Source organism: Cricetulus griseus, chromosome 10 (genome assembly GCF_003668045.3).
Source record: "Cricetulus griseus strain 17A/GY chromosome 10, alternate assembly CriGri-PICRH-1.0, whole genome shotgun sequence".
NCBI classification, from domain to species: domain Eukaryota; kingdom Metazoa; phylum Chordata; class Mammalia; order Rodentia; family Cricetidae; genus Cricetulus; species Cricetulus griseus.
The window spans coordinates 6,040,706-6,061,685 of record NC_048603.1 but is presented as its reverse complement, the minus strand read 5'-3'; the positions used below and the strand labels follow the sequence as shown (position 1 = coordinate 6,061,685).

General features: G+C 37.4%; 1 protein-coding gene across 3 annotated transcripts in view; it reads right to left on the bottom strand.

The window, feature by feature from the left end:
* The window catches only part of LOC100774887 (CUB and sushi domain-containing protein 3), a 1,055,385-nt gene that overhangs the window by 599,304 nt on the left and 435,101 nt on the right, over nt 1-20,980 (bottom strand). For all 3 annotated transcript variants that reach the window (XM_027431430.2, XM_027431431.2, XM_027431432.2), the window contains one exon: nt 20,210-20,334. In XM_027431430.2, coding sequence (XP_027287231.1) covers nt 20,210-20,334 — 125 coding nt within the window. The remainder of the gene's footprint in view (nt 1-20,209; nt 20,335-20,980) is intronic.

Below are 20,980 nucleotides of genomic sequence, written 5' to 3'. Positions count from 1 at the left end.
GGAGAACGCTTTCATCACCTGGGTACCTGCGTGTACTTAGTGAGTAGAGAAGTAGGGACCGCTACTTTGGTTCAGTGCTCGGCAGCAGCAAATGTCTGCTTGGCCCATCTGTCAATCAGGACTGTGACAGAGGTAACTGCGGATTCTAAATGGCACGCTACTGAATCTGCCTAAAGAGCAGGATCACTTCAAGTCGTTTTTTGAATCCTTGATGCAGTTAAATGGATTGATTTATTGCAGAAAGGGCGGTGCTAAGTGAATTAGCCTCTGGAGATCTGATTTAATTGGTCAGAGGTACGCTGCAGGCATGGGTTGTTTGAAAAGCTCTCCAGATGATTAAAATGTTCATCCAGCAATGAGGAACACAAGCTACATGGAACCCTCAGGACATAATTGTGTTTCTGAGGCTGACTGACGGCTGACCTCCCTAGCCCCTGCTCATGTAGACTTTAGCCACAGTTGCAATTTCCTTATAAAGCTTCCCCTCCTCCATTAGCCTCACAGGAAATATAAAGGGAGGGGATGTGTCTTAGAGTTTCTATTGATATAAGGAAACACCATAACCAAAAGAACGTTGGAGAGGAAAGGGTTTGTTTGACTTAAACTTCCACTGAAGAAAGTCAGGACGGGAACTCAAACAGGGCAGGAACCTGGAGGCAGGAGCTGATCCAGAGGCCAAGGAGGGGGGCTGCTTACTTGGTTGCTCAATCTGATCATGCCTTGCTTAATCTGCTTTCTTACAGAACTCAGGATCACCAGCCTAGGGATGGAACCACACACCACACCGTGGGCTGGGCGGTCCTCCATTGCTCACTAATTGAGAAAATGCCTTACAGCTGGGACTCATGGAGGCAATTCCTCAGCTGAGGCTCCTTCTTCTCTAATGACCCTAGCTTGTGTCAAGTTGACACACAAAACCAGCGAGTTTAAGGGGACAGTGCAGATTCTATTGCTGGAGGGCAATGCCTACTGCTGCTGCCACAGAAGGGAGATTTCTCTCTTGTCCTTTTTCATGTTGTCCTACATCAATGGGAGAGATGCAAAGAAAATTCCATCACCTACATTCTAGTCCTCAAACCCTTCCTCTCTCAGTACCGTATGCTTCTAACTGGCTCATCATTGCCAGACTCTTCCACTGTTCACAAGCATTATTTCTTTTCTTTTCTTTTCTTTCTTTCTGAGACAGGGTTTTGATGGGGGAGGTCCTTCTGTGTATGTATATCTTCTTATCGGTTGTTGAATAAAGCACTGCTGGGCCAATGAGGCAGCAAGTTAGGCGGGACTAGGAGTCAAGGAGGATTCTGGGAAATGTAGTAAAGAAGTCTTGGAATCCAGGCAGGAAGTGACATAGCAGGGAGACTCATATATAAGCAAGGACAAGAAGGAAGTTGTTCCATTTCTCTTGCTCTTCCTCCTGGTCTATGCTCTGGAGTCACCATGTGATCCTCCAGCAAGAGGGCACCAGCAGGAGGCATCCTCGATAAGTCTTATAAAATATATAGATTTATGATAATTAAGATTGAGCTAGCAGATGAGAAATCCTAGTCATTGGCCAAGCAGCATTTGTACCTAATATAGGTCTCTGGTTGTTAATTGGGGCCTTAACATGGCGGCTAGTGGGACTTGGGCAGCCGGGCAGAAAGCGCCTACATGGCTGCAAGCCTCAGGCGGCTTGGCAGAAAGATTCATTGTTACAGGGTTTCTCTGTGTAGCTTTGGAGCCTATCCTGGCACTCGCTCTGTAGACCAGGCTGGCCTCGAACTCACAGAGATCCGCCTGCCCTGCCTCCTCAGTGCTGGGATTAAACACGTGAGCCACCAATGCCCGGCCCTTTGCCATCATTTCTAACGTTCTCATATTGCAAATCATGTGATCCCTCTCTCAAACCTAATCTATTGTCTTTTGTTTCCCATCTTGCTTCTGGTTTGCTCTATGGACCTCAGTGTCTCCCCACCTGAGCCCCCATTAATACTAGTGTGGATTTTGCGTCCCAGATTCCAAGAAAGCGATTTTACCAAAGGCACACAGAGACCTCTTGGTGGTTGAATTAAGTGAGTTATTTTCTTGAATCCTTTGCAGCACTGCTTTGTACTTTTGTTCATAACTTAGTGATGCATGGGCTCCCTTCTGTCAGTCTGGTACACAGTTCTCATCTAGTCTCCATGCCTGACTTTAGTGCCTACATTTTGCAGGCTTCTTCACAGATTCGAATTTCTCCTGCTGTCCCTTAAGACTTGAGTCCCACAACATATCTTTTTTTTCCTTCTTTTTATTTGAATTAGAAACAAGATTGTTTTACATATCAATCTCAGTTCCCTCTCCCTCCCCTCCTCCCCTACCACTCCCCCCAACTAAAACCCTACCTATCACATATCCTTTCTGCTCCCCCTGGATGGTGAGGCCTTCCAGAGGGGGGTCATCAGAGTCTATCATATCCTTTGGGATAGGGCGTAGGCCCACCCCCCGCGTGTCTCGGCTCAGGGAGTATCCCTCTATGTGGGATGGGCTCCCAAAGTCCATTGTATGGTAGTGATAAGTACTGATCTACTAGAGGAGGCCCCATAGATTTCCAAGGGCTCCTTACTGACACCCACGTTCCTGGGGTCTGGATCAGTCCCATGCTGGTTTCCCAGCTATCAGTCTGGGGACCAAGAGTTCCCTATTGTTCAGGTCAGCTGTTTCTGTGGGTTTCACCAGCCTGGTCTGGATCCCTTTGCTCATCACTCATCCTTCTCTGCAACTGGAATTAGTTCAGTTCAGTGATTAGTTGTGGGTGTCTGCTTCTACTTCTACCAACTACTGGATGAAGGCTATAGGTTGGCATATAAGTCAGGCATCAATCTCATTATCAGGGGAGGGCATTTAAGATAGCCTCTCCTCTCTTGGTTAGATTGTTAGTTGGTGTCATCTTTGTAGCTCTCCAGACCTTTCCCTAGTGCCTAATTTCTCTGTAAACCTAAAACGTCTCCCTCTATTATGGTATCTCCTTTCTTGTTTTCTTCTATTCTTCCCTGACTCAACCTTCCTGTTCTGTCCTGTCCTCCTCACCCTTCCTCTTCAGCCCTTCTCATTCTCCTAGCTCCTTCCCCCCATGCTCCCAGTTTCTCAGTAGATCTTGTCCCTTAACCCCACAGCTTTTTGTTTGTTTGGTTTGGTTTTGTTTTTTGAGACAGGGTTTCTCTGTGGCTGGTCTCAAACCCACAGAAATCCACCTGCCTCTGCCTCCCTAGTGCTGGGATTAAAGGCTTATGCTACCACTGCCTGGCATCTCAACACATCTTTTGATGCACTCTCTACATATTATCCCTGGCTTAACTGGAAGTCATTCCATGCTTTACCAAAACTACAATAGCTTGCTGAGAGGATATACCATACCGCCTTCAGTGTTGCCTCTCTTGGAGCACAGTCTCTTTTCTGTTTTTTTTTTTATTTGATTTAATAATTTACATCTTCCCACTCCTGTGTTATAACATTATTAATGTATATATGAAACATAAAAATGTGTTTAATACATACTTTGGATCTGTATTGATTAACATCATCATCACCAAGTTCATTTAGCTTAACTGTGAGAGTGACATCAAAAACCTGCAGGCACTGAAGAAAAATCGTGATCTTCTCCCACAGCCTTTCTCCACCCCCACATCTCCTTTCCTCAGTCAGCACCTCCAGGAGGCCTTCCCTAAGGACTTACAGGCCATTCAAATCAGTAAACAAGGTAAGAAATCAAGACTCCTATCCTGTCTTCCAGTCCCCCCCTGAGTCCTACCTGATGCAGATTTAGAGTCCTCTCTTTTCACATTCCAGGGGGTCTATGCAGTTCCTGGTATCACACACATATTTCTCCCCTCCTGTGGTCCCTCTCAGCAGTACCCTCTAACTCCCATCTCTAAGCTTTGGCTCTCATATCTATGAATACTTTTTACCCTGGACCCCCAGGTGCCACACCTGCCAGGGTCTCAGGGGCATTCTCCTCAGAACCAGCAAAGACAACAGAAAACAAAGGATGGAACACTCACCCAACCAAGACAGAAACAGATATCAGCACCTAGAATTACAATCATTCCAAACTCAGATGCCTAGACAGGAGCATCAATAACATTCAGTAAGGACAATATGTTTCCACCAGAACCCACCAATGCTACCTCAATAGGCTCTGAAAAATGAAATACATCTGAAACACAAAACAAGGACTACGAAATCATTATTATGGACAAGCCCAAGGTCCTGAAAGGGGATATGAAGAAATCCGTTGATAAAAATCTATGAACTGAAATGAAGAGAACAGTTCATGACATGAATGGGGAAATAGAAACAGTAAAGAAAACCAAAACTCAGGGAAAACTGAAAAAAAAAAAAAAGTCCTCAAACAGGAATCTGAGATGTCAGTATAACTAAGAGATAGCAAAGAGAGAGAACCTGATGCATTCAAGTTAGAATGGATCTCTCAGGTAAAGATAATGCTAAACCTAACAAAAACGCAGGTACAAGACAAGCAGGGAAGCCAGGAACTATGAAAAGATCAAGTCTACAAATAATAGAATTAGAGGAAGAGAAGAAACTTGGGTTAAAGTCACAAAATTATTTTTCAACAAAATCATAGAAGAAAATCCCCCTAACCTAAAGTAAAAGACACCCATAAGGATACAAGAAACAAGCAGAACAGCAAATATATTGGACCAGAAAAGAAAGTTCTCTTACCATATGATAAAACACCAATGTACAGAACAAAGAAACAATAAAAGCTGCAAAGGGAAAAAGAAAAAATAATATATAAAGGTAGAATGATTATAGTAACATCTTAATTTTAATATAAAATGTGAATGCCCGAAGCCATGGATACATGTCCTACAAACTCTAAGAGGCCATAGATGTCAGCCCAGAATACTGTACCCAGAAATAAAATTGAACCATAATAGAGAAAGAAGGGAATTCCTGTAACAAGATGTATTTTCTCTTTGGGGGGCCTCCCAGCCAGCTCTCAAAACAATCACAGACACAGAGACTTATTCTTGGTTATGAATGTCCGGCCTTAGCTTAACTTGTTCTAGCCAGCTCTCATATCTTAAATTAACCCCACTACCTTTTGCCTCTGGGCTCTTGTTCTCCTGCTTCTGTAAATGTTACTCTTACTCCTTGGGTCGCTGTGTAGCTGAGTGGGTGGCAGGCCCCTGATGTCCTCTTGTGGTTCTCTTTTTGTTCCTCCTCATTTCACCCTCTATTTATCTTCTCTGCCTGACAGCCCCACCTATCCTTGCTCCTGCCTCGCTATTGGCCATTCAACTCTTTATTAGGACCATCCTGTACTTTAAACAAGCAAAGAATCACAGCTTCACAGAGTTAACAAATGAAGCACAAAAAAAATCACACCCCTTAAAATAATAAAAACAACTTAAAACCCAGGATAGGTATCACTACAGGGTAAAATAATGGAAAATATATTCCATGAAACGGTACTCAAGATAGATGCTGGTAGAGTTACTTTAATATATTATGAAAGAAACTATGAACCAAAACTAATCATAACTGATAGGACAGGACACTATAGACTCATCAAAGGAAAAGCCACTAAGAAGTTATGAGTGACATATAAACCCCGTCCACATCTGTAGCACTGACCACGCTCATTTGGGCATGGTCACAGGCAAGGACATGAGGGAGAGAGGACTAGATCTGGGGTCCCAGACCACAGAGCTCTCTCCTGCTTCTGGGCAGGTCACAGAAGAGCAGCCTGTGAGGAACCTTAGAGCAGGAACCTGTGGGGGCCATCTGTTTGTTCTGTAAGTGACTTCTCCCTCAAAATAAATTATATTTAATATTAATACCTAGTCCTGTGAATCATTATCCGTTCCTCCACAAAGTTATTGTAATTCTAAATATCTATGCACCAAATACAAGACACAAAAGTTCATAAAGGAAACACCACTGCAGCTTAAATCATATATTGACCCTACCACATTGTTAGTGGGCTACTTCAGTACCCAACTCTTACTGGAGCTAAATGATGTCATAAACCAAATGGACATTACAGATATTTGTAGCAGATTTCACCTACACACAGCAGCTCATGGGACTTTCTCTAAAACTGACCACATATTTAAACACAAAGTAAGTCTGAATAGATACAAGAAATTAAAATCACTTGCATTCTATCTGCCCACCACAGATTGAATCTGGATATCAAGAACAACAAAAACAACAGAAAACTCACAAAGTCATGGAAATTAAACAATGCACCACTGAATGAAAAATTGTTCAAGAAAGAAATATTAAAAAATATGATTGAATGAAAATGAAAACAGAACACTGCCAATTTATGGCACACAAGGAATGTGGTTCTAAGAGGCAGATTCATAGCACTAAGTGTCTAAATAATAATAAAGAGAGAAATCTCATATTAGTTACTTGACAGTACAGCTAGAAGCTCTAGAACCAAAGGAAGGAATAACAAATAAAGGAGCAGATCAAAAGAAGTAACCAAATTCTGGGCTGAAATCAACAAAATAGAAACAAACAAGGTACAAGTGAATAGCTGGGCAGTGGTGGCACACCCCTTTCATCCCAGCACTTGGGAGGCAGAGGCAGGCAGATCCCTGTGAGTTCCAGACCAGCCTGGTCTACAAGAGCTCATTCCAGGACAGGCTCCAAAGCCACAGAGAAACCCTGTCTCGAAAAACCAAATAAATAAATAAATAAATAAATAAATAAATAAATAAATAAGATACAAGGGAATAAAACTAAGAGTTTGTTCTTTAACCAAATGAAAAAATTACAATTTCTTACCCAAATTAACTAAAAGGCAGAGAAATAAGACCCAATTGAACAAAAATAGGGATGAAAGGGAATATAGCTGAAGACATCCAGTCAGTTATGAGAACATATTATACAAACCTTTATTCTAAAAAAATAAAAAATATCAAACAGATGGCTAATTTTCTTGATAGGGAACACCTTCCAATGTCAAGTTAGATCATAAAAGCAACTTAACCAGATGTTAACCCCCATTGAAATGGAAGCAGGAATTAAAACCCCGTCAATACCTCCTGCAGGAAAAAAATCCCAGGGTCAGATGGTTTTACTGAAGCCTTCTACAAGATTTTCAAAGAAGAATTAACTAAATATGATAGAAAAATGCACTTAAATTTAATTGACAAATTGAAACAGAAGTATTGTCTAAATATTTCTTTGATGCCATGATTACCTTTATATATTAACTATATAAAATCTCAACAAAGAAAGAGAATTATAGACCAACTACCCTTTTGAACATACATGGAAAAAATTCCCATTAAAGTATTAAAAATTAATACAAGAAGAGCACACCCAAAAGTTCATCCACTGTGGTCAAGTATGTTTTATCCAGATATGCAGGGATGGTTCACCATATAAATATTGATAAATGTAATTCACCATATAAACACACTGAAAAATAAAAATCACAGGATCATATCACTAGATGAAGAAAAGGGCTCTGACAAAATATAACAATTCTTTATGACACAAATCTTGGAGAGATTAGGGACACAAGGGACATACTCCACCACAAGAAGCCCACAGCAAGTGTCAACCTAAATGGAGAGAAACTCAAAGCATTTCCATTAAAATCAGGAACAAGACAAGGCTGTTCACTTTACCATACTTATTCAATACAGTATTTGAAGAGTTATCTAGAACAATAAAACAATTTAAGCAGATCAAGATTTTACAATTAGGAAGGGAAGAAGTTAAAATATCTTTATTTGCAGAGATATGACACTATACATAAATGATTCTAAAATATATACCAGGAAACTTTCACAGCTGATAAAAACATTCAGCATGATGCAAAACTAATGCACAAAATCAGTATTCTTTCTATATGTAAATGAGAAGTGGATTGAGAAAGAATTTAGGGAAGCAATAACTTTCACAATGCCCTCAATACCTGCACACACACACACACACACACACACACACACACACACACACACACCCATGATAGCTAAAGCAATTGCTGGATGGGTCAAACATCCCTGATATCATATTTTACTAGACAGCTTTTTTTAATAAAAATTGTAAAATAGCATTCTATTTGTACTAAAACAGCCATGCTGATCAGTGGAATCAAATTGAAGACACCAGTCCACATGACTGTTGTGATCCAATTTATGATTTAAAATAAAAGTCAGAAATACACACTGAATCAAATGCAGCTTCTCCAATAAATGGTTTGGGTCAACCTGGATGGCTGCATGTAGAAGTTTGGGAATGGATCCATAGTGATCACCCTGCATAAAACCTAACTTCAAATGGATCAAAGACACCAACATAATGTAAAATATACTGACTTGATAGAAGAGGGCATGGAGAAGATACTTAAATTTATTGGCAGAGGAAAGATTTCTGAACAGAACTGCTTAGCACAAGAACTAAGAACAAAAATGTGCAGAAAGGGAGAGACATAGGAAATTCCCTTTCTAACTGGAGTGAATTGGATATCTCCATCAAATTCTTCCCCTTAGCGTGTGGGGACCTTGCTGAAGAGGAGGTAGAAAGATTATTAGAGCCAAACGCAATGGAAGACACAAAGAAAGCAAGCCCTTCTAAACATTTGTGGCCCAGTATACATAAGAACTCACTGTGGTAGATGAACAGGGCCTGCATGGTTATGTACCAGATAGGGCCCTAGTGTTGAAGAAAGTGGACAAATTCTTCTATCCTTAACCCAAAAGTTATCTCCAATTTATAACCACAAGCAGATGAAAGATTTGTTTTCTTTCAATGGTTTCTCGAAGCAGAAAAAAACTACTCTTATCTTCAACATTCCCCTGTTCAGTTGATGGCCAAGCCATAAGTAACTATATAGCATCTTTGGAGGGATTTTGCCTCATAATGCTTAGTCAAGTAAATACAAATTTTAAATTTTAAACTACTATTATTATTACTTACCTGACAGTTCCTTGGCTTTTATATTATGCCTTTCATTCTTGCTTTTATATGGGAATCCTATGTGGAAGAATATGTATGTCTAGGTGTCTACATGTATTTCTTGGGCTTTTTCTTTGTTCCTTTATCTCTTGTTTCTTTGTTTTGTTCTATTTTGCTTTGGTGGTGTTTTGATTGCTTCATTTTATTATTATTTTTTCAACTGTGTATTTGGTTTCAAACTGGAGTCAGAACTGTTGTGGTTTGGGATGGGTGGGAAGATGAGGAAAAGCTCAGAATAGATGGGGGAGGGGAAACAATCAGAATATATTGTACAAAAAATTTAATTTCAGTAGGAAAAAATAGGAAAGAAAAAACTAAGAGCAACAGGAAAGTTTAAAATCAAGAAAACCTAAGAAAAAAGTGTTCTTGATATAGTGCTGAGAGATCATTTCTTACATAGGACAATAAAAATACATTCAAGCAAATAATTTTACTGTGTGAATATAAAAAGAAAGGTAAAATGGAATGAGAGAAAACATTTGCAAAGCTTGTGATGCGGGTTTAATAGCTAAAATCTCAACAACTCGATATTAAAATTCTCAATAATATCAAGCTAAATCAACAAAAGGATCTTTCTCTTGAATTCATCAAAATAGTCAACATCTATATTTGAAAAGGATCAAACTTGTTTTTAAAGAACCACACTTGGTTGGAGAAGAGCAGGGAAGGAGAACAAGGCAAGGAAAGTGATACCTTAAGAGAGGAAGCCATTATGGGCTTAACAAGAAATCTGGTACTAGGGAAATTTCCAGGAATCTACAAGGATAACTCCCAAATACGTATCCAAGCAATAGTGGAGAGGCCAACTTAAATGCCTTTCTCCTGCAATGAGAATGATGACTACCTTAAATGCCATATCCAGTACCTGATGGAAGCAGAAGCAGAGATTCACAGCTAAGCACTGCAGTTAACTCCTGAAGTCCAGTTGTAGAGAGGGAGGAGTGATGAGCAAAGCAGTCAAGACCTTGCTGGAGAAACCCACAGAAACAGCTGACCTGAGCAAGTGGGAGCTCATGAATCCCAGTTTGACAGCTGGGAAACCAAGATAAGTCTGAACCAGGCCCCCTGATCATGGGTGTCAGTTGAGGGGCTTGGGAAGTCTATAAGGCCCCTGGCAATGGAACCAGTATTTATCCCTAGTGCATAAATGGTCTTTGGGAGCCCATTCCCTATGGAGGGATACTCTCTCAGCCTAGATACACAGGGGAGGGTCTAGATCCTGCCCCAAATGATGTAACAGATTTTGATGATCACCTCATGGGAGGCCTCACTCTCCCTGAGGAGCGGATAGGGGAGTAGGATGGGGGATGATGGTGGAGGAAATGTGAGGATGGAAGGGAGAGGGAACTGAGATTGGTGTGTAAAATAAGACGGGTTTTCATTTAAATAAAATTAATTTAAATAAAGAACCACACTTGGGCTGACAGTTTATGTCTTTGTACACATTACTCCCTGGATATGGTATTTTCTTCTTGTTCTTTATTTGCCTCCTCGTAAATCACAATTAAGTATATGTTTAAGTATGGTGCTTCCTCCTGTGGGAACTATTTGCTATAATATCTAACAAATACCACAGTACGTGTGTATAGTGGTGACATAGGATTTAAGTATCAGTCATGAAATTGGGGTCCATGTTTGATGTGCATCAAACATGTGTTCAACCAGTGTCTATTATCAAAATGTATTAAGAACTATAATAACATTTCCTCTTTGGAATCTCCTCATGGTTCCTACTACTGATAATCAATTTGACACTACTTGCATTCTAGGCAAAGTGGTTGTGTGTCTGATTTGAAGCCTCTTTCATGATATGTGGTAATTTACACCATTCTGTTACTGATTTTTTTCTGATTAATCCAATTGCAATCCACACCTCTGGTTTCCATGAAGATGAAACCTCCTCTTAATTAGAATTAATTAGCCTGTCAATATCAATGTTGCTAACATCAATTGTTTTCAAAATAAGCGGATATATAGTAGTGACAAACAGAAATAGTATCTAAGTGTTAATGCCATGGCCAATCAAATTTACTTTTTAAAGGTTAGTAGATCCATTCTGGTTTTGTTTGTTTGGAAATGTCTTTATTTCTTAAATATTGACAACATAATTATTCCTTACTTGTGCTACAGATGTTCTCCCTTTGTTTCATTCTGAATGGACTGTATTTTCAATAAGATTTTTAATTACTCAAGGGCATGATTTGTTCAATTCTAGTCTGTGTTTCATGCATTGTACCTAGTAGAGTGGTAAACAAAAGATTCATTCATGTATTCAAGCACCAGTGACTGTGTTTACCAAACACCAGACATTGCAAGTTGTCTAAATGCTCACCACATACTTACTTTCACAAAAACTGGAAGATTCTGTAATTATAGGTTAGCCCCAAACATGTCCCATTCCTTAACATATGGAGAAGCCCCAAGAGATGATAGATGAATTCTATAGAGGATTAAAAAGTAGTGTCCTACATTCACCGGGTGGTGGTGGTGGTGCACACCTTTAATCACAGCACTCAGGAGGCAGAGGCAGGCAGATCTCTGTGAGTTCGAGACCAGCCTAGTCTACAAGAACTATTTCCAGGACAGCTTCCAAAGCCACAGAGAAAACCTGTCTTGAACTGCCCCCCCCCAAAGTAGTGTGTTACATTCAAGTTCAAATCTTTTGCATTATTAAATATTTACCTTTGTGTGTGTGTGTGTGTGTGTGTGTGTGTGTGTGTGTGTGTGTGTATGTAAATATGCAAAGTTCTCTCTCTCTCTCTCTCTATATATATATATATATATATATATATATATATATATATATGCACACACACACACACACACTATGTTCAATTTCATTTGTGTTTTGTTGCAAACAAGAAGAGTTCTGAAGCTATTTTTGTAATGGTAACATTAACTAATGGAAGGCTCATTTCATAACTTGAGTTCTATCTTTTTATGCAGTCAAAATATAGAAAAATTATTAATTCTTTCTTTTGTTCTTGCTAACTAATAGCATATCCCCTCAGCAAACATGAGAAATAAAGTATTCTCTATTATCAACTTTGAATGATATCATAGATGCACTACAAACAAAAATATTTCAATATAAGAATGAAAATTTCCTATACACAGTTTGCTGACTTTGTAGTTCCTTCTCAGATTAATATAAACATATGTACATGAATGCATACAATAAAATCACTGAAAAGGGGGTTGAATTTGAATATTGGGGAGTGTGTATGAGAGGAAAAGGAATGCTGCTATTTAGTAATTATACTATAATTTCAAAAATAAAATTTAAAAGACACTGCATTTCAGAATATTCCAGTCCTGGGTTGTTTCAACTCACTTTCTGAATCTCTGATAGCTACGAATGTGCCTATTTGTTTTTCTACATTTTATTTTGTCTCCAATAAACTTAAAAACCTGAATTCCTACAGCTGATAAATACCTTTAATCAAGTGGCTGGATACAAGATTAACTCAAAGAAAATCAGTAGCCCTTCCATATGCAAATAATAAACAGAGAAGACACCAGAGAATCAACTCCCTTTACAATAGGCTCAAATAATATATCTAGTGTAACTCTAACCAAGCAAGGGAAAGACCTGTATGCTAAGAACTTCAAGTCCTTGAAGAAATTGAAGAATATATCAGAAAACAGAAAGATCTCCCATGCTCATGGGTTAACATAGTAAAACTGGTCATCCTACCAAAAGCAATCAACAGATTCCATATAATACCCATTAAAATTTCAACACAATACTTTACACAGCTTGAAAGAACAATGCTTAATATAAAAAACAAAACAAAACAAAAACCAGGATAGTTAAAAACAAGCCTGTATAATGGAAAAACTTCTGGGGCTATCACCATCCCTGATTGTAAGATCTACAACAGAGCTATAGTAATAAGAACTATGCTTGAACACATTGGCACAGTAGACAACTTCCTGAACAGAACACCAATAGCCCAGGCACTAAAACAACAATTAATAAATGGGACCTCATTAATGTTTCCATAAGGCAAAGGACACTGTCAATAGGAAAACATGGCAGCCTAGGTCCCATTTGGACCTTATCATAACAGATATCTGTCCAAATACCAAAACAGATCCACTTGTTTGTTAACTTACATATTTCCCAAATATGAATGAGCAAAGAAAGATGTGTGGAATATATTTAAGAATAATTATATAAAGAGAAAGATTGAAATGTAAGATATTTTATTATTCAGGTAATTGACAGACCCTGAAGACCCCGCCATGGAAGGCCTCACCCTCCTTGAGGAGGAGAAATGGTAAGGGATAGGTAGGGTGTTAGTGGGGGGCAGGGGAGGAGGGGAGGGAGAGGGAACTGGGATTGACATGTAAAACAATCTTGTTTCTAATTTAAATTAAAATGGAGAAAAAATAAATAAAAGTTAAATTATCTACTTATGTATGAGTCTATCTTATACAAACACATTCACACACATATGCAACACAATTTGTATCTATCAAATCATGTCAAAAAAACTTATTCAAATCTTATTGATACAGCATTATAAAGTGTATCTGTCAATAAAAGTATGCTAAACCTTCAAACTACTGCTTTTAGAAAACCAAAACCCATTAAGAATCACAAATGTGTGATAAACTTTCTTATCTACACCATCTGCCTATATTCTTTGCCATATGTCACTCTATTGGTTGCTAATATCAGCCTTATTATGCATCATTTCATCTGTAAAATAATTCCAAGAAATGAAGATAGCATGAATAACAGACACAGAAAAACACCGGCTATGTGTTTTTCTGGTTGATAAACTTCAGACAGTTCCGTATTGCTCTTGGTGAAATTTTTTTAACTGTAATCACAGTAAGCATTCTGCCAGGTCAACTCCTCATGCTTACAATGATCACATTTCAAACTTCTTAAACTATTTAACATATTTAAATAAACCCTAGTTTGTTTTTTTTTTACTAACTTTGTATTTAGCCACTATTATTTGTACAGAAATATGTACGAAGTAGTCAATGGTTTAAGAAGCTTTACAAACACACAAAAAAATAACATGTAACATCTAAAGCCTCCAAAGATGATCAGAGACACTGCATAAGGAGGTTCATATTTATTAGGTTTGCTCAGCCATTATTCATAATATAACTTTTACATATAGTTTTCATGTTGTGTATAAGGAAATTAATTATACTTCATTTACATTGTTTGGTGAATCCGATACAAGGGATCAATGGACCACACATTAATGACTGAAGGAATTTCATTCAGACTCTAAGTATTTTGGAAAATGTGTGTCTGTGTCTGTGTCTCTCTGTGTGTCTGTGTGTCTCTGCATGTGCCTGTCTGTGCGGTTAAGGAGGTATTCACACTATAGTATATGTCTGAAGGCCACAGAATGAGGAGGTAAAATGTGAAACATTGAAAGAATGTGATTGCTTGGATTTGTCATTCAAGAGCAGAACATCCATAAATGTAAACCAAAAGAACAATCTCTTCAGTATTGAGTTGTTGGAAAATTGTTCAGAGTTGTTCACATAAATAAACTTATGTGTGAATCCTGGGGGATTTTGGTAATCGGAAGATTGGCAGCTAGTGGCAGGAGTATTGATCCCATCCAGAACCATTAAACCTGTACAGAATTTTAGTTTGAATAATATGTTTATATGTTATAATACTTATAGGACACTATTAAATAGCTAGAATTGATTGCTTTAAAGATATTTCATTATGTGAAACCTTGAATGAGACTTGAAATAATTTATATAATTGATCATTTTATGTTTTTGATTTTCAGTATAGAGGAGAAACATAGCTTTTTTGAACGATGAAATAAAGTGTGAAATTGTAACTCATATAGCAGCCACATATTATTACAGCTGAAATGGAAAGGCTAAACATCTCTACAGTAGTAGATTATAGAGCAGAGCAAGACCATGTGACAGGGCGCTTCCAGACAAACCTGTTTGTAAGGACAGGAACTGTGACATCATTTTGCTTTCTCCTTTGAACTCTATCTACTTAGAAAATTACAAAACTAAAACATTCTTCTTTCACCATCTCATTCCCCAGATTTGCCATTCATTTGGTGAGTTTAATCATGGTATACTCCTCATATTTGGAATGATGTTCACAGTATGTTTTTCCCAGTCAACGAGTACGAGTATTTCTCATGTCAAAATCATCTTTCTCACCTGAAATTGCCTATGATTGCACCAGTCATCCTTACAGAGTCTAGTGCGTTCTTCCTGGATCTGTGTGTATGATTTGTGGATTAATGCAAACTAATATCAAATTCATATGCTATATTATAGACAACATTTAATTTACCATAACTGCTCACACCAAATATTGAATGAATAGAAATAAATTAACACATTAGCAGCTTAATAGAAAGGTAATTTACCGAAGGATTGATTGCAATAGTTAAGGAGGAGTTTTGTGGCTTTTAGGGAATAATAGGAAATTTTAGTTTTCCTTTGTCTTTTTTATCCAGTCCTCCTTTAGTTACCTGCCCCACTATTTTCAGAAGTTGTACAAGACATTGTATTAAAAAACTACAACAACAACAACAACAACAACAACAAAAATCCCTGGGCTGTTTCGAGCCACCCAATAAATACTGAAATACTGATTGAACATGTCAAAACAATTTGCTTAGGATACTATTGTTAAATTTCTTAAGTGTTTTCAAATGAACAAAATTATATTGTCTCATCACTACTCTCACTTGTTAAACATGCAGACATCTCAAATGAGTATTAATGGGGAATATTTTTCTGTGTATATGTTTGTCTTACTGCTTGAGAATAAAACACTGATGGCCAGGCAGGATGATAGGTAGGACTAAGAGACAAGGAGGATTCTTGGAAGTGTAGTCACAGAGGAGTTGTCATGTGATCCCAGGAAGTGATGTAGCTGAGCAGAAACTGCCACTAGCTAACCATAGAGGTCTAGAAGTCTGTACAGAGAGGCAGGAAGTGACATGGCTGGCCTGAATTTAAATATAAGCAGGAACAAATAGGAAATTACTCTCCTCTCTGCCAAGGTGCTGAACATTTGAGATGTACTAGGCAAAAAAGTTGAAGGTACAGCAGAGAAGGGTGGTGGGACAGAGTCAGGTAAAAAAACCTCATGTTACAGAGTGTGCCAATCATCGTACAAGCCAACAATGGGATAAGCTTCATTTTGGGAATCTATTGCATACTTCAACTAAAAAATAATTGTTTTCAGAACTTTAAAGTGGCAAATACTTCATAGGCATATATCATATTTAGGAAACAATACTTATTTGATTTTCAAGATAATCCCAATATTAATTGTTAAATTGAATTGTTTTAGTTGATAATGTGCCATTCTCAATTTGAAATGATGTCCCTTTAAAATGAACAATTCCATCATTGCTCAGCCATGCAGTATGTGGACAGAGCTATACTAATGATTTCTCAAAGGCACAGCACAATGATACTACTCCTTACAGCACTCTTGGGAACCTAGGTACATTTACTATGTCCAAGCACTTGAGACACAAGATTTATTCTTTGTTGAGACTCACGGTGGGTAGTCATTTTAAAACTTCAATTACCATGTCAGCAGGTTACCGTTATTATTTTTCCCAGAACTACATTGAGTGATTTCTAATAGCAATGTATGTCTTAAAAGCCATAGATATATGCACCTCATGATCAACAGCAAATAAGTCTTTGTAGACATGATCAAGACCTGGAGAAATAATGTAAATTTAGATGAACTGTAACAATATAGGATTCTTGAATATATAGTATTTAAACATCCAAGTTGACAACAGCAGAATGAGTGTTTCTAAAAATACACATGACACTGGATGAATGATAGAATATAAAAGAAACACCATTGACATTCAAAAACATCTCTGGACATGGCAATCAGTAGAGACCTGTAGCATTTATGAAAAATGACAGAAAATGTAACATTATTTTTTCCTTAGAACAATCTTCAATCACAAGCATGACTCATTCTAGTCTTACAAATAGGAAAGTCTTGAATAAAAGTAAGTTTTATCATCTCAGTTTTACTTTAGATAGATCTTAAATTGTATACTTTGACTAAAACTTGTGTTGTTTGTTCCCATATTAACATTAATCTCCTTTTCTATAAAACATCACATTTCTGGACATATTTTTGTTACACAAAATGTAAATAAGGAAATAATCAAGCACTAGAATGCATGAACGTTTTGACTCACAAACCATGATAACTGTTTTAGAGCTATAATTTATACTTGACAGCAGGCCAGTCCAGGAATCTGATAGAATGGATCCCATGAGATATGTTATCCACTATTTGTTTCATAAAGTGCATTACACATGTTTTATGATCAAAGATGGAAAAAGTTTGCTTTCTTTGTGTTATTGGTGTATATTTATTTTTAAAACAACATTCTCTCTCTCTCTCTCTCTCTCTCTCTCTCTCTGTCTGTCTGTGTGTGTGTGTGTGTGTGTGTGTGTGTGTGTGTGTGTGATTCATGTATCTAGGAGAGCCAGTATGACAATGTGTTTGGCATCTATAGTACTAAACCCAGTTGATAGCACTTTTTGAAAATTAATACCAAATTATATATAAATACTTAGTTTTGTGTAATTGATATTGCTGTTTTGATATATTATCTCAGATGGCTCACACTGGCTTCATTCTTTCAAGTTAGCTGGCAGTTATTTGGAATTCCTGATCCCCAACCTCTACCTCCTAAATCCTTGTATATGTTATCATATCTAGCTATATTTAAGTCTTCCTCCTAAATTCCATCATTTCCATTGTAGTAATAATGTACCAGAGTGTTATGTTATATACCATCTTTTAAGACTTTAAAATAAAAATGTTAAGATAAATTTATATGGGACCAAAATCTTTCATTGAACCTGTGAATTTCTCATCTAGATTACCATTTCCAAATGAATAGAGTGTGCATCCCTTGTTTTTTTTATTTTTTTTCTTTGTGTGTGCCTTTTTTGATGCTCTGAAATCTGGCATTTCTTCCCCATCTTATGAAAATACTTAAAAAAATACAGTCCTTTAAGTTTTGGAAGGCTGCATCAATCTTTGCCTTATGCTTTTTATTTCTAAAATGGAGATGGCAATGTCTCCATCAATTTTTTTGGAGAAGTAAATGAGACAAAGTATACGCAGTTGTTAGCATAATGCCTGGCACATAGTGAATGTTAAAATAACAGTCACAATGTTGTAGTAACCGTGGATTCCCTCCCACGTAACTCCATTTTCAGTTCCTTCATATTTATTAACAGCATGATTGTTCTATTCATACACACTTGAACATAATTTAATCCTTTCCTACTGCACCCTGCTTCTATATCTAGGCAATCCTTAAATACCTTTCTCTGTATAGTACCTAGTGCATATGCCCTCCTCTGTTCTGACATCTTCCTCTGTATATCTGAGAAGAATCCCCTGGATGTGGTTGACTGTGAAAAGGCTCTTTGAGAGAACTAAAGAGTGTTGACAATTGATAATACTAAAAAAAAAAAAAAATGCAGATCTGTCATCATTTGAAGTAACCATAGGCAAAGGAACAAACAACGGGAATGCCCAAGTTAAATTCACAAATACAGCTTCATGAAATGTAGAAAGATTAAGTTTACATGGTGGTGAATACCTTTAAATACCCATAACCAAGAAATTGGGTAGACACAGACAGAGGGCCACTGTAAGATTGAGATCTTATAGTGGTGGAAATAATGATCCCCAGGCCAGTCATGGATACATACCAAGACTGTTTCTCAAAATTAAAAAAAACATTACATAGAAGGGATATTGTATAATTTTATAAGAATTTTTCTTTGAAGAAATGTTGTGGGTGTCGAAGCTGGCACAAACGAGCAAGGGTATAGTGTGGGAAGAACAATTTTTCATCGTTAGCAGTCAGGCTTTTAAAAGAGGAAAAGGAACAAGGATACCAGATGGCAGAGAGGCAGTCAGAAGGTGGGAAGACTCGCAACAATATAGAAGCTAAAAAAAGAGGTAACGTTGTATAACAACATTCAGACCTTGTCTTCAATGAAATCATAGCTATTTTGATGCTCTCTTAGAACACAGGGACTGGCATTTGAGTTTGAGAAGTAGCTTTTCATTCTATAAGCATGAGCTGTAAGCCCTTGCTATTAAGGAATATGCCTGATCCTGGTGGCATGAGTTTTGCAAACACTGATGTTTATGTCTAAATATATTAGCACACTAGTTTCAATGTCTAAAGATGAGTACTCATACTCATACTCACAGAATGAGTACTGTGAGCTAACAGTATGGATTATAGTCGTGTTTTACACCATAAAAAGCTCACTGGATTTCCAAAACCAATGCAGTTAGTTTACCATTTTAATACAGTTGGGCTCACATCTGAAAAAGATGAGGTGATCCAGGATCAGTTCTTGGACTAAGTCCATTTTGTTTTCTTGACATGCAAGACTTCACTTTTTCTTCAAAGTGGTTTTTCTCCAAACAGTAGTTAATCCTGAGACAGTGTTATCACGAGTCAGGTTATTGACATCTATATATTCTATATATCTATGCCCATATCTAATGTCCATCAGTGCTGCAAACAAATAATTGGTAACACCGGCAACTTCTCTTCAATCACAGCTCAGTAAAGGTGAAAAGGTGCCCCTTTCATTTCTATGGAAATATTTTATTTGAAGAAGTCTGTTGGAATTTGAATGAAGACAAAGATCTCTCTCTCACACACACACATACACGGGAGGGAGGGAGGGAGAGAGGGAGAGAGGAGGGAGGGAGGGAGGGAGGCAGAAATACACATATATGGAGGCAGAGAATGAGAAAATATGTGTTACCTGGTAATATACAAATTGAAAGCGATCATTAATTGCTTTTAGTTTAAACTCAATAAAAGTAAACTTCATCTTCAGTCCTAACCCCTACCACCATGGGCAGATGAAATGACAAGTTCTACAAGAAAAGGTGGAATTACACTTACCAAATATACATTTCACTGTCACACGGGAAAATTAATAAAGCATTTGTAAAGAGCAAAGACCATTTCTAATGCTTGATATTGCATGCTTTCTGCTTCAGTTGTAATATTTATGATTGTTAGGTTGGAAATTCTCTATACTAGAAACAGAATGGTTTAGGAACTAAATGATTACTTAAAGAATATACATCAATGTTTTATCTTCAGTGCTGACCTAGTAAAACAAACATGAGCATCACAGTATCTTCATAATATTTTATTATAATACTTTTCTTTACCTTTACATACAGGCCTGTGGTCACTCCAAGCAGCAAACACTTCAGCTATCCGTTGACAAGTAATGCTTTTTGCTCCCTGTAGGACATAGTCTTCGTCACAGGAGAACTGCACAGTGGATCCAAGGCTACAAATGAATGAAGATTAAGAAATGTCTTTAGAAACATAGAATGTGAAGAATAAGCTTTACATCTATGGACTCCATTCAATAGACCAAATGTGTACTATGAGGCATAACTATTTAATGGAAAAATGTGAAAATACAGCTTGCATAATTATATAGTAAAAGTAAAAATGAGATGAATCTTCAGTAAATATGTTCAGCGCCAACAATCATAGAAATTTAAGGCCAGTTTCAACTTTTATTATTATTAACTAATTTATCACTCTACATGGATGGCACATGTGAATAAATCCTTAACATTCTAAACTGAATTCTGGATTTTGGGTTCCTACAAACCATAGTACTTCTGTTTGGGGAACTGACATGTGTAGGTGTTTATAAATGCCTTTGAAGAGTTACCTGTGTTTAATAATACGCTAAAAATTTTACTTTTGAATTATATATTGTACATGTTTATTGGAAAGTTAAGTTTATTTCATTGGACATCAGACATAGTCAAAAGCCTGGAATTCCAAGATTCTAGATATTGTAGCAGGAGATGTCTATGTGTAAGATGAGTCTGGACTATAGAACATGTCTCTGTCTCAAGAAAATAACTCAGAAAATACACACCACTCAATGTTTAATACATTGAAATTTTAATTTTCAT